This window comes from Miniopterus schreibersii (assembly GCF_964146895.1).
Source record: "Miniopterus schreibersii genome assembly, chromosome: 6".
Classification (NCBI taxonomy): Eukaryota; Metazoa; Chordata; class Mammalia; order Chiroptera; family Miniopteridae; genus Miniopterus; species Miniopterus schreibersii.
Window position 1 is genome coordinate 81,282,025 of NC_138107.1, and position 14,364 is coordinate 81,296,388.

Consider the following 14,364-nt stretch of genomic DNA (forward strand, 5'->3'; position numbering starts at 1 on the left):
GCGGTCCGTCCCTCGCGCGGCCCTTTTGAAAATCTCGGTACGTCCTTGGCGCCTGGTGCGGAATCCTGTCCATCGAAAGGGCCCCTGAAAAGGATTCTGTGCCCATCTCAAGAACGGGGCGCCCTCCGAGCGACCTTTCCGTGCTCCTCTGGCCGCCTCTGTCGTAGCCAAGGGCCGCCGCGCTGCCACCTACTCCCGCGTTCTTGTTGGGACGACTCCTCGGGGTTTCCTAGTCAGTGTCATGTTGTCGCCCTGAATAAAAAACTTTAGGCCTTAAACATACCATTTGCTACCCTGAAAGATGGTTAACAGGGAGTTCTTTCCTGTCTAATCGTGTCTATGTCAGAGACTATCCCTGTTACAGCCCCAGATGGTGGGTGCTTAGTGCGACAAGATAAAAAACGTAGGCTTCAGCCCCAAATCTCTACTGGTTTTATCAATACTCTTTAACTTAGAAGACGTACAAACTACCTTTGGCCTCTGTTGAGGGTTTCTATGCAAAGCTTACTCCCCAAACTGTCCTGGATAAGCTGATCACGCTCCTTTATGCCCTTTCTTTCGTATTTAGAACCTCCAATAACTTCATGTTTAACAATGGAACTGATGCAAATATGCTGGGACTCATGCAGCTTGATGTACTGCGAGTAATAAATTGTCACCCAGGGGTCTCATCTCTTCCACCAGCATCCATGAAACTGGCAAGCTAACCTGTTAATAATTTGAAAGCAGGGCAAAATCTCAGCACTGTCAGTTCCTGACAATTATTTCCTAAATTCTTGTCATCTTATTTACATAATATTCCTTATTAACATTTTATTTATTGTATTTTTCTCAGACACTAATTTACAGTATGCTTTTTAACATCCTTAGACACACATGTCTCTTCATGCTTTCAGCTTGCAGCTTTCTGGACCCAGTTAGCTGGGGAAGCAGGGAACAGGGACTGCCTCTTGGCCCTGGGGGCCCTCTGGCTCCAGTTGTGGTGAAGGAGGCAAAGATTTCCCACACTTTTCTGTTTTTCCATTTCTCTCAACCCAGTTTGTGTTTTTAGAAAGTCAATGAATGGAATATTTTGTAATACTCTCTATAAAAACAAATAAATTATGACTTTTACTCTTTTTTTACCGTTATTGTGATCCAATAAAATGTGTTAATTCAGAATGCCAGGGTAAAAAACTGTCACTTACTGTCCTGTAACTCAGGGCAAAAAGCTTAACCTCTCTAAATCTCCATTTTTATATAAAATATGGAATTGTAAATTATAATCATCATTAGGTTGCTGTGAGGTTTACGTTATATACATAAAGTACTTAACACATTTACCACAATAAATGTTGGCTACTACAATGATGACATTGCTATGAGCTGGTTGTTCTTCATACAAGAAGCATCACTCATCACAGGTATAATGAAATTCATTTCCAAATACGTGGACAAGAAGGTTGCAGTAAAAGCAGTTTTAAAATATCTTAGAGGAAAAATAAGGTAAAACTTGTGAGTGGCTTTGGAAATATAAAAGGGATATCTTTCTTGCTCTCCCTTTTGTCTTCTCTGAGAGGTCTTCAGGAAGTTCAAAATTATGTAGGTGAGCAATTTTGGAAAATAAAGGAGTAGGCTGTGACTCACTTTCTCCCAGAAATTGGAAACAGATACAGATTATATCTTAGATTTTCCTTTGGTGTCAAGACTACTTTTGAATTGTAGAAAAAGAGAGATTTTAGTTTTGACTGTGAGAATTATGAAAATAATGAAATCAGTTGCTGGAAAAGGAAATACAGGTGTCCCCCCCAAAATGTGTGCACACTTTGATTATAAAGTCAGTGTTTGTTAATTATATATATATATATATATATATATATATATATATATACACACACACACACACACACACAGAGATATAGCTATGTGCATATACAGTTAATATTGATTTTAAAATAATGGCACTTACACTCGTTTAGGTGGGGAAATCCTCACCTAAAGAGCGCCCGTCTAAAGAAGAAATCGCACCTGCTCTGACTTGCCCCCCTTCGACTTGCGCCGCGACGCGCGTGCGTGGCTCACGCTTCCCAGAGCCCGGGCCTCGGCTGGTCGCGCGCCCACGAGGGCCCGCCTCTACCTCGCCCCTCTCCTCTAGGCCCCGCCCCCAGAACGGCTCCGCCCCGCCCCGCCCCTCGGGAGGCCCCGCCCCTCGGGCAGGCCCGGCCCTCGTCGCCCCGCCGCCAGCTGCCGTTGGCCAGTCCAAAATGGAGGGCGCCCCGCTAGCGCCGCTCGCCCTCCTTCTGCTCTCGCTCGCGGCGCTGCCGGCCGCAGGGTGGCTGCAGACGGGTCCTCCCGAGCCGCCGCCGCCCGGAGCTCCGAAGGTAGGGCTGGGCGGGCGCGGCTCGGCCGCTCCCCCGTGCGGACCCTCGGGGGAGGCCAGGGCCGTGGGACCGCGGCGTCCGCTTCGACGTATCCCACCTCCGTGCGGCTGGCCTTGTGCGGGGTCCGGACTCCCAAAGGAGGAGCGGGGGAAGCGCCCAAGGACATGGGTGGTCGTGGAGCTGGAGAGCGCGCGGGGCTCTTGGGTGTGTGGTTAAGCCTCACGACGCGAAACTTGCAGAGCTTACGCAGCCCGAGCTGCTGCCATCCTAGCGGGGCTTCGCCTCGAAAACACGCGGTCGGCGGCGCTCCCAGCCTTGGGAACGGCTCCTCCCGGGCGTGAAGCCGGGCTCTGGGCGAGGCGGCGCTGCCGTGCTCGGGACGGGTGGGAGTTGCTCAATACGAGCGCGCCGGCGCGGTTCCCGGCGCTGTTTACCCGGCCGGAGGCTGGGAGGACTCCCCTCCCCCCCCCGCGTGCAGGCTCCGGGCGCGGGGTCGCCGGGCCGCCGCGGGAGGGGTCACCCGGCGGGTAGCGCGGCGCGTCCCTGCGGCAGGTGCTGCTGGACAGGTGGCTCTCGGGCGCGGCGCACCGGCGGCACCGCCGTCCCCCAGGAACCCGGCGGAGGGCGCGCCTCGGGCGCTGCGGGTGGGGCCCGGCCAGCGGTTTCCGCGGTGATTCCGAGGTCGGCTCGAGTGAGGACCACGCACTCGTGTTTTAGGGTTTTTGTTTGGTTCCTGCCGTGGTTGCTTTGTTTGTTTGTTTGTTTGTTTGTTTTGCCGTAGAGGCGTGCTGACCGGAATCAGTATTTGCCTTTTCATCAGTTGAATGTAGGCTGGGCAAAGTTTTCCCAGAACGGAAAGGAACGATCCAGGGACACCTTTTCTTACTAGTCGCGATGATACTCCAAATTCAGAGGCTGCCGATAATAGAAAATGTCACTGTTTTACTTTGTTTTTTAGAGTTATGACATTACTCTCCCTGGGTACAAAAGTAACAAACATAGCTCAGTTTCAGTTCTGCTGGAGCATCCCCAAAAGCCACAGCAATGAAAGCCCTAAGAACCCCTTGCATCTGAAATTATCTGTGGACCACAGTTGCAACTGGTTAGAAATATTAATATGATGGGCAAGCACCAAGAGGCCAGATACAAATGAAATAGTTCCGAAAGTTCAAATAAGACATTGTTTTTCCCCCCCTTTCCAAATTTTAAAGATTCATTACAGTCACTTTTGAACCCCAAAGACTTTTGCATCTGTTGCTATAATCTGAGAAAAATGCATTCGCCTGCAAGCGGAAAATACACCCCACGGTGGGCTCTTAGAGAGTTCATCATTTCACTTCTCCATTATTACCCCGTCATTCCATTTTTGGGAAGTTCAGATCTAAACTCAGAATTTCACAGATTAAAAGAATGCTGAGCAGCTAGAGGGGGAATTTCATGCCGTGGGAATGTTTATATGGGACGCTGACGCCTGTTGACCCAAACTTTTTCAGTGTTTTATTGTAAAAAATTTCAAATGTACAGAACATTTGTAAAAATGTTACAGTGGTCGCCCATATTACTAAGTGTTGTTGAGTAGACCTTTGTGCACTGATGGTGTATGGTCTGTTCTCTTCATGGCAGTACCCACTGGACTACTGTGGTTATTGAGTATTAGAAATGTGTCCAGTGAGACCCAGAAACTGAGTTTTTAAATTTTTATTTAATCTTAATTAATTGAAATGGACAAAGCCACATGTGGTTGATTAGTGGGTGCCATATTGAACAGTGCAAACTTGGAGTACCATTGAAGTTTTACTGTACTTGCTTTATCACATATCTGCTCATCTGTTCAGTTTTTTGTATCCACTCTGATCTAAATATAGGAAAACTTACTGAAATCAGAACTATTTTCCCTATTTCCCCTCAGTGACTCAGATTTACTGGATTATATGTTTTGTACATATGCAGTTGTCAGAAGTTGAGGTTACATAGGTTGTAAAAATAATCAAAATTTTTATAGTACATTCTTCGAATATTGAAATACTTGGGTCACCAAAGAGGGGCATCCAGAGGACACTTATTTTCTTATATGTGTTAGTATTTATTTCATATATTTCCTTCAGAGTTACTCTTTTATTTTACACCAGGTGTCTATTACCTTGGTCCTTAGGAAGCCATTGTGTCCCTGAGGGGCATCTTGTGAGTGAAGAAATTAGAGGAAGAGTGGAAAATGGGTGAGGAGAAATTTCAGTTCTGCCACCCACTTTCTAAGTATATACCACACTGGCTGGTAAACCTGAACTTCCAGTTCAGTTAGGTTCCCAGGAAGAGTAACAAATATGACCTAGCTCAGAACTTCAGGTCAGGAGGCAGTGAGGGATTAGAGTGTCTTCTGAATTGAAATCATTCAGAAAGACCAAAAAAGATTGAACTTGTTTCTTTGGAAAATACACTATGCTAGTGTCTGTTAATTGTCTTTTACAAACCCCATATTTTACTAGGCAAGTAATATATGTCAGTGCAGTAAATTATTAACAGTATAGTGTATGTTCACTACTGAAAGACAGAAGCTATAAAATAGTTTCTTAGAACATCATCATTGGAGGGTTGTCTCGGAGAGGTAAGAGGAACAGTAGTCTACAGTTAAACTCTAGTTTGAAACAAGTTTTTGGCTGGAATTTGTATTGATTCTACCTTAATTCTAGATTAGGGTGGGTTAGGAGAAAGCCTAGGAAGCTTTTGTGCTAGTGATTCCTCAGAATCAGTTTGTGAAATGCATACCTACCCAATTTATATTTCTTTTGCAGGACAGCATCAGAATTAATGTAACTACCCTGAAAGATGATGGGGAGGTATCAAAAGAACAGGTTTGTCTCCTCTGATTGTCTTTAATGTATCACTTAGCTAAATATTATGCAGCCTATTTTAATTTAGTTAGATAATGAATTTTTGATATGAAGAGTTGTCATTTATAAACCATATGTATATGCTGCTTTATTTTAAGGTTGTTCTTAACATAACCTATGAGAGTGGACAGGTATATGTAAATGACTTCCCTGTAAATAGTGGTGTCACCCGAATAAGCTGTCAGGCTTTGATAGGTGAGTACTATTAAATTATTTCTATAATTTTGCTGTTTTTAGTAATAGTAAATTAGTAAAACATAGTTCTATGATGTTACATATTTTCATTTTTAATTAATAATATCATTACTAATGTGTTTCATACTGTTTCCAGTTTACATTGGTTATTTCTGGCATGGTCACATTTTTTTCTTTATGACATTGGCATTGATGGAACTGCATTTGTAGTAGTTTGATAGCATGTAAGAATGTGCCTAGAGGTAGTAAATGGAGATAGACAAGCAAGAGGCAAAATCCTGGGCAAGTGCTTTTCACAGTTGTGAAAAAGAAGAATGAATTGTTTTATTCTCTGGTTTCCACTCCTATGCCTGTATAACGTTTTTCTTCTTAACTTTTTAAAATCTTGAGTTGTTGAAAGACAAACAAATTTGTTACTTTGGAATGTGCCATATTATTTGACTGAGATAAAGAACGTGAGAAATGTTTTAATGTATGTATTTAAGATGGTAAATTTTTCCCTAAGCACTTATAGCCTCTACTGGTTACAAATTTTTATTATCATTTAGTTTGTAGTGTTTTCTAATCATTTGTTGTGATATTTGCTTGTTCTCTGAGTCATTTAGAAATAGTTTGTTTAATTTCCAAATACTTTTGGGTGTTGTTGTTTTCTTGTCATTCTCCTTTATCTTATTGGTTTTTATATTTTACTACTCTTTTAATGGTTACCCTTGAGATCAATGAACTAGTACTTTTATAATTTCCCAGACAATGCACGAACCTTAGAACACAAACTCCATTTATTCCCTTTCTGTTTTCGTGGTGTTATTGTTGTGCATCTTAACTCTGTTCGCACTCACTGTGCAACATCATTGCTCTTACTGTTTCCTATAGTCTGGTACTCATGTATGTTTACCCTCGCAGTTACCCTTTCCATTGTCATTCCTTCCTGAATCTCTGTGTTCCCCCCTGGGGTCATTTTCCCTTTGCCTAAAGAATTCCCCTTTACTGTTTTGTGGGGGGTTTTTTAGTGCAGATTTATTAGCAACAAATTATGTAAGCTTTTGTCTGTCTGAAAACATCTTTACTTTGCCTTTTTTTAGGAGGATGTTTTTACTGGATATGGAAGCATAGTTTAGTACATGGAAGACTAAGTTCTATTGTCTTCTCACTTCTGTCATTTTTGCTGAGAATCAGTGTCATTGTCATTGCTCCACTGAGAATATTTTTCTTTTTCTTTTTTTTTTTTTTCTGGTTGCTTTTAAGATTTTTTTCTTTGTCTTTGATTTTCAGTAGTTTTGCTGTGATATGCCCAGGTGTGGGTTCTTTAATCTGATTTGATGTCTTTTGTCTGTTTGGGGCCATTATCTTTTCAACAAATGAAACAGCAAAGTCAAGGAGGAACAGTTTTGTGAAGACTTAGTCAGATTGAGCTAAAAGGCCAGGTTACTTGGTTCTCAATAGAAATGTCTGTACCTGTTTAAAAAAAATTACAAGAGTTGCTCTATACCCCCTAGAGATTTTGATTTATTAAGATTGAGGTAAGGCTCTGTTATCTACACTGTTCCCAGGTGTTTCTGATTCAGTTAGAATTTAGAACTAGATCAGGTGTTTGAACATTGATACTTACTTTAAAGTATGTGTTTATAATTGCAGATGGAGTCACTGTTTAACCAAAGCTATAGAAAAATAAGCTTGATGCATACCCCCAAGGAACTTGGCCTATTCCCGGAGGCAGGTTTATAAGCGAAGAGCTACCATTAGTGCTTTAAAAATCAGAAAAGGCATGAACTCAGTGTTGTAGGGATATGGTAGCCAGAACTACCTAAGTTGGAGTTTATTTTCAAAACGTGTTTGGGGGGAGTGAGTAGTACAGAGCATTCCAGATAAAGGGAATAGCCCTATAAAGGCACAGAATCAGTTTGAACCACTGCGTCTGCATTCAAAATATCAGTCTGGGTTGCCTCTTGGCAAATAATCCTCAGATGATAACATTTGAGGGACAGAAACTGAATGTTCTTTTGTGGCAGTTTCATTGGTATCTATTGATTTATCCTTTTCTGTAACACTTTCTGCCCTAATAAGGCAGCCATGAGCTCTGTGAACCAGCTGCACTTGCCGCACCCCATCTCTCCTTGGGCCGAGTTGGGGTTTCTTAGCCAGAGAGGAACAGATCAGTAGCTAATCCTACTCCGTCATCCATTAGTAGGTAGTAATTACAGGGCTTTCTCACTTTATTCCCCATTCCTGCCCTCTCCAGCAGTAACATCACTTACGGGGGAAAGAACTGAGCAAAATACTCAATTGTCTTTATTGTTTGGGCCCCATCTAACACTGGATTTTGTGAATGAATGAATGAATGAATGAATGAATGAATGAATGAATGAATGAGCTTACTTTGCTAAAACATGCCATTGACTGTGTCTTCTGACCTGCTTTGTAAATAGTAATGCCATGTTGGTTAGGAAAGATGCTGCTAGTGTGGTGTTTCCTACAAAATCTACAGACCATCAAGCAGTTTTCCCTTTCAAATGACTGTCAGGATTGTAATGATTCATCAAGTCGTCTTTGTTTTCATAAATCTGAAATATCAGTGAGGTCAGAGATGGAGAGAGCATAAGAAATTGGTTTAAACTGTCTTGTTCCATGTAAATGTCATGAATATAATCAAATTCAGTAACAGATTTGGAAGCATTTTTTGTTCAAAGCTGTCACTACTTTTTTTATATAGTGAAGAACGAAGATCTAGAAAATTCAAAGGAAAAAGAATACTTTGGAATTGTCAGTGTAAGGATTTTAGTTCGTGAGTGGCCTATGACATCTGGTTCCAGTTTGCAACTAATTGTCATTCAAGAGGAGGTAGTAGAGATTGATGGAAAACAAGTAAGATAATATGCTTATTCGGAATTAAATTGTAAAGATTTGTGCTAGTTATTATGCATGTATTCAGTTACTATTTCTGACTTCAAAGGAAAAAAGGTACCCTAATGTTACCTATGTCCAATCAGTTAGAATTTTTTATTTGTTTTAGAATTTACTTATTTAGCATTTTGAAATCCTAATTTTTAAAAGAATGATCATATTCATACATGTTTATATCACTTTAAATACGTTATAAACATCTTTAAACAGAGCAAGTAAGTGACGAGATTGAGTTTGGTTCATAGCTCTGCCTCTGTTTCCTCTGGCTAGTCTCTAAGGAAATGAAGTAGAGCTAAGCAAGCTTGTAACGGGTGCAACAGTGCACAGGAGTATGGTTAAAGCTGCAGGGTAAATGCTGGGGGTAATAGAAAGAGACTGAATACGACAAGATTTAAAGATCGGGGAAATCTCAATGTTAAATTCTTATGGGGTTCTGCCTTTATTTAAAATAAAGAGTAATTGCTTACTTGCTTATTTTTAATAGGCTCGACAACAGGATGTTACTGAAATTGATATTTTAGTTAAGAACCAGGGGATACTCAGACATTCAAACTACACACTGCCTTTGGAAAAAAGCATGCTGTACTCCATCTCTCGAGATGATGACATTTTATTTACCCTTCCCGACCTCTCCAAAAAAGGTACGTTAAGAGACCATTATTTAAAGTATTAAGGAAATTAGTTCTTTAGTTTTTAGCTTTTAAATCATAGTTAATATATTTGGAATAAGCGTCTTTCAAAAATGCTTTATAGTGTGTATTAGTTTATGTATCCATTGGAGGACTTTGGGACTCTATTTTAAGTCTTAATAGAGTAGTATCAATGCTGATTGCATAGGGACATTTTGCTCTAATTATCTACTTTTACTCTGGATAATCATAAAACATGTAATAAGATTATCATTCATTTAGTTTAAGTATTCATTTTTTCCAGTAAAACAGAACTTTTAAAAATTTAACTTTCTGTGTGATGGAATCGTAACTGCTATAGTTTCCTCTTTTTTAAAAAATATATCTTTATTGATTTCAGAGAGAAGGAGGGAGAGAGAGAAACATCAACGATGAGAGAGTCATTAATCGGCTGCCTCCTGCACAGCCCCCACTGGGGATCGAGCCCGCAACCCGGGCATGTGCCCTGACCGGGAATCGAAAGGCAACCTCCTGGATCCTATGTCGACGCTCAACTGCTGAGCCACGCCAGCCTCGCTATAGATTCCTTTTGATGGTCTTAGTTTATGGCTCCTTTCTGGCATCTAAATCTGAGTAATATGTTTATTGTTTTCTCCCATGGAAAGATTTGTGTCCTTGCTATCAAAATGCTACTGGTATAGCAATCTTAGCACTATAGGAGAAAGACTGCATGCGCCTAGAGTTTTGGTAACTTGGCTCTTCCTCCGCAGTAGAAAGTGTGAGTTCACTGCAAACCACCAGCCAGTATCTTACCAGGAATGTGGAAACCACTGTAGATGAAGACTCTTTACCTGGCAAGTTACCTGAAACTCCTCTCAGAGCAGAGACTCCATCTTCCTATAAGGTAAATTAGGTATTTTGGATTATCTTTATATTATAAACATTTGTGGTTATTAAGAGATAACTAGCATTTAAAATGAGATGGAAACCATGTGGATTGGAACCATGGGACATTGTTAATAATGAACTTGTGACTGTTTTAATGTGATATTTTTAGATTTTTCTTTTTCAAGTTTCATTTTATAATAATATAGTCAGGTACTGATTATCAAAACACTGATATCCTTTGTTTGGGATTTTCAGTTCCTAAATCTTCTTATAGCTCCATTTGTCTGTTAATTTTATGACTCCTACCTGCATGCACACACATGCATGGTGCCCTCAGGATCTCAAGCAGTGACTAACATACTTGGTAAGAGTGTACTTTCTGGAGTCAGACTGCCTAGGTTTGAATTCTGGTTCTGCCTGCCACTTACTAGCTGTGTGATCTTGGACAAGTTTCTGGTCTATTTCTTTATCTGTGCAATGGGACACCATTTAATCTGTAAAGTAGTGCCTATTTGATGTGGCTGTTGTAAGGATTAATAAATGGGTACCGGTGTAAATATGCATTGGCACCTACTAAGCACTCACATATTCTGAGTGACATTCTGCTGCTGACTGGGAAATATTCAGGGTTCAGAGAGAGTGTCCTGATATCTCCGTATATACAGCCAGGCCCTTTACTCAAAATAATTTCCATTTAAATGAGCAGGGCCTGTGGTTAGTCTCAGGACTCCATAGATGATTACTGGAAGAAGTTCTCACTGAAAATTGAGATTGCTTATTTGGGGTTGCTGGAAAAACCCAGGCCACTGTTTGCTTCCTGAACTCTCGTACCCTCACCGTGCCCACCTCACTCCCTCAGAGCAAGATGGCCCAAGCACAGACGGCCTGCAAAGCCCAGGCCCCCAGTGCTGCCTTAGTTTCTTCTCTCACTCTTTAATATAGCAACATGTTTTGCACACAGTGAATTCCCCCGTGTGTTCCAAGAGCTAACATTGTGATTCACTTTCCTTTTCTTGTCCTCCAACTATTGGAAACACATAGTTGACTCCAGTTCATTTTGTATAAAGTAGACTAGCCTAACCTCTTGTCAGTTAGCAATTATTTTCACTTGGTGTATAGTTCGACAACGGTATAAATAATTGTAAAGGATAGTAATATTTCTGTGCCTAAGTTGTTAGAACATTAATTTTTAAAATTATAAATATCTTTATTGAGGTACGCTTTAAAATAAAGTGTACTCATTAAAACAAACAGGTAAATTTTGGCAAGTGTACACATCCATGTAAACACTGCCACAATCAAGATACAGAATAGTATCACCTCAAAACTAGAATATGATTTTAAAGTTTCTGAGAACTTGTGTGAAACTTGCATGTCTAATCAAAACTCCTTTTTAGGTGATGTGTCAGTGGATGGAAGCGTTCAGAAAAGATCTGTGTAGGTTCTGGAACAGTGTTTTCCCCGTATTCTTTATGTTTTTGAACGTCATGGTGGTTGGAATTATAGGAGCAGCTGTGGTCATAACCATCTTAAAGGTGCTCTTCCCAGTTTGTGAATACAAGTAAGTATTTTTTACCTTTGAAACATTAGTATTTTTAGTGATTGAAAACTGAGTTGTATTTACTATATATTTTTTTCTTTTTAAAAAATTTTATATTTTTCTATTCCAGTTGACATTCAGTATTATATTAATTTCAGATGTACTGCATAGTGGTTAGACATTTCTATAACTTGCAGGGTGATCCCCGCAGTAAGTCTAGAACCCACCTAACACCATATATAGTTGTAACAGTATAATTTACTGCATTCCCTGTGACTATTCTATAAGTGCCAATTTGTACTTCTAATCCCTACACCTTTCTCACCCATCCCCCCAACACCCCTCCCATCTGGCAACTGTCAGTTTTTTCCCTGTATCTATGAGTTTTTGTTTTGTTTTTTTGGATATCACATATAAGTAAAATCATATGGTATTTGTCTTTCTCTGCCTTATTTTACTTAGCATAATATCCTCTAGGTCCATCCATGCTATTGCAAATGGTAAGAGTTCATTCTTTTTTCATGGCTGAGTATTATTCTGTTACCTTTTTTTTTTTTAATCCCAGATTACAATTTGTCTTTTGCTCTTGTGTATGGTATCCTATATCACACAGAAGTTTTACATTTGGGGTGAAAGCAGTTCATGTTTTTCCTTTATGGGGTCTAGGGTTTTTAATTTTCCTAAGTAGTCTTTTCCCATCTTAAAAGTCTGTGTTTTCTTATTTTTTACCATCACTTTTGTGTATAGTTTAAGCTAGAGTTCTGGTTTTGTTTTCCAAACAGAGGGCCATTGTTGCATTAGTAACTTTCCCCTTACTTGGAATGTTAACTTATTATTAACTAAATTCCCATATACATTAGTCTTGTTTCTGGACTCTCTTCTTCCACTGATCTGTTTAACTGTTCCTATGCCTGTGGCATGGTTTTAATTATTATAATGTGTTTTTTTTCTTTGTTCTTATGATTCTTTATTCTCTAATTTTTTAAATTTGTGGTTGACAGTATTACAGATGTCCCCTATTTCCCCAGAACCCTTTGCCTCCTCTACCCAGCCCCTGTAATTATTATAATACCTTAATAAAATCTTTGATAGGCTGGTTAGGGCAGCTCTCTCCTCTCCCCACTGTTCTAAAAAAATGTCACAGCAATTCTTGCTGTATCTCTCCTGTGAACTTTACAATCAGCTTATTCAGTTTTACAAACTAACTTTTGTTAATAGTTTGATTGGGATGACACTGAACTTGCAATACAGGGTCTTGGATCCAATGTAGAGATCTCTCTGGTCAGAGATGTTAGTAACAACAGGAGAAACGCTGTCTAAATATCTAAGGTTTCATTCAAGCAGTGAGTACTATTTAGAAAGCTGCTTGGGCCTAGTCTTTTGCCCAACTTGTGGTGATCTAGGCTCTAACGCCGCCTTGGAGACGCCTCCTACTTCATCCCTCCCTCCTTCAGGACCAGGGAAGGGGCTTCCTCCTAAGCCTGTGTATTCCCTTGGTTTGCTTAAAGTGCACTTTGGCCTCAGGGTTTATACAACGGTTAAAAAATAGATAAAAGGAAGCAAAGTACCTAACCCTAGGTATACTGAAGTTAGCCCTATCTTATTACCAATTTTAATTTTTATATTTCAGAGGAATTCTTCAGTTGGATCAAGTTAATGTTATACCTGTGGCAGCTATCAGCTTATATGCAGATGGTTCTGAGAAAACAGCAGAAAGCCTTGAAGATAAAACATGTGTTTGAAACACCATCTCAAATCACGGACTCTGAATTAGTCTACAGGCTCTAAATTTGCCACTTGAATGTTTCTTTAAATCATTAAGAATCAGTTTACACACTAGAGAAATTGCTCAACTCCTAAAACTTGACCTTTAAAACGGCAAGTTAAAGTTCACCTTATTGTATAACAGGGCTGGCTACTCAGATGATGAATTGTTAAGGAAAATTTAAACAAAGTGGAAGAGAAGACGTGAAGAAACTTTGAAATCACCAAAAAAAAGCAAGACAAAATGCCATGTGCCAATACTTTACAAGGTGCCTTTGCTAAGGAAATTATATCCACTTAATTACTATAATATATGACTTTATGAAAAGCACTTTATGAAATTCTAATTTAAAACCTCAAGAACTTAACACTTATTTTTTTATTCAGTACAATGTGCCTTTATAATTAAGTATGTGACTCAGTATAAAAATCACTGAAGTGGCCCTAGCCAGTTTGGCTCAGTGGTTAGAGTGGTTAGATTGTCGGCCCACGGACTGAAGGGTCCCGGGTTTGATTCCGGCCAAGGGCATGTACCTCAGTTGCAGGCTCGATCCCCAGCCCCAGTCAGGGTGCGTGTAGGAGGCAGCCAATCAATGTGTGTCTCTCACATCCATGTTTCCATCCCTCCTCCCTCCCTCCCTCCCCCCACCCCCTCCACTTTCTCTGAAAAAAGCAATGGAAAAAATATCCTCGTGTGGGGATTAAAAAAAAAAATCACTGAAGTGTATCATGATTTCATTGTATCCTGTACCACGACCACTTGCCTTGAATGCACCAGGATTTAAAAGCAGTAGTGACATGTTCTCTAAAATAAACTTTTTTTGAGGAAAAAATAGTCTTTCGGTATAAAAACTTTGCCCAAGTGAGAATTACTTCTATATAATAGCTGTTTTCACATACACTGGCTGAAACCCAAGTCAGTTAAAAGAAGCATCAATATTATGGAATTAGAATATACCTCTTCTTATATGGTTCTTAGTGTTATTTATCCTACAGTAGTGTTTGGTCTTACTTTTTTCTTAACCATTAACTATACTGACTTATATTTTACAGTGTGATGTAGTACATACAATACTTAACCTTTACTCCATGTGATGCTTTCTGTTGTTTTATTAATAAATTTTTTATTGCAACCCATCATTTAAAACACATTGTCCAAGAAAGTTATGGCTGGTTTTTAAAGCCACTTTATATTTAGG

The 14,364-nt window shown here is 39.9% G+C and overlaps 1 protein-coding gene across 2 annotated transcripts; it reads left to right on the forward strand.

Annotated features, from left to right (window-relative positions):
- Window positions 1–2,196: 2,196 nt before the first annotated feature.
- GINM1 (glycosylated integral membrane protein 1) lies at window positions 2,197–14,312 on the forward strand. 2 transcript variants are annotated; one of them, XM_081141572.1, is made up of 8 exons: window positions 2,197–2,360; window positions 5,150–5,209; window positions 5,347–5,443; window positions 8,154–8,305; window positions 8,829–8,985; window positions 9,744–9,877; window positions 11,259–11,422; window positions 13,032–14,312. In XM_081141572.1, the coding sequence occupies exons 1-8, from the start codon at window positions 2,244–2,246 to the stop codon at window positions 13,141–13,143; spliced, it is 993 nt and encodes a 330-aa protein (XP_080997698.1). In that variant the 5' UTR covers window positions 2,197–2,243; the 3' UTR covers window positions 13,144–14,312. The 2 variants fall into 2 exon arrangements, with proteins under 2 accessions (XP_080997698.1, XP_080997699.1); XM_081141573.1 differs by having other exon boundaries at window positions 2,204–2,360; window positions 9,747–9,877.
- The last annotated feature ends 52 nt before the right edge of the window (window positions 14,313–14,364 follow it).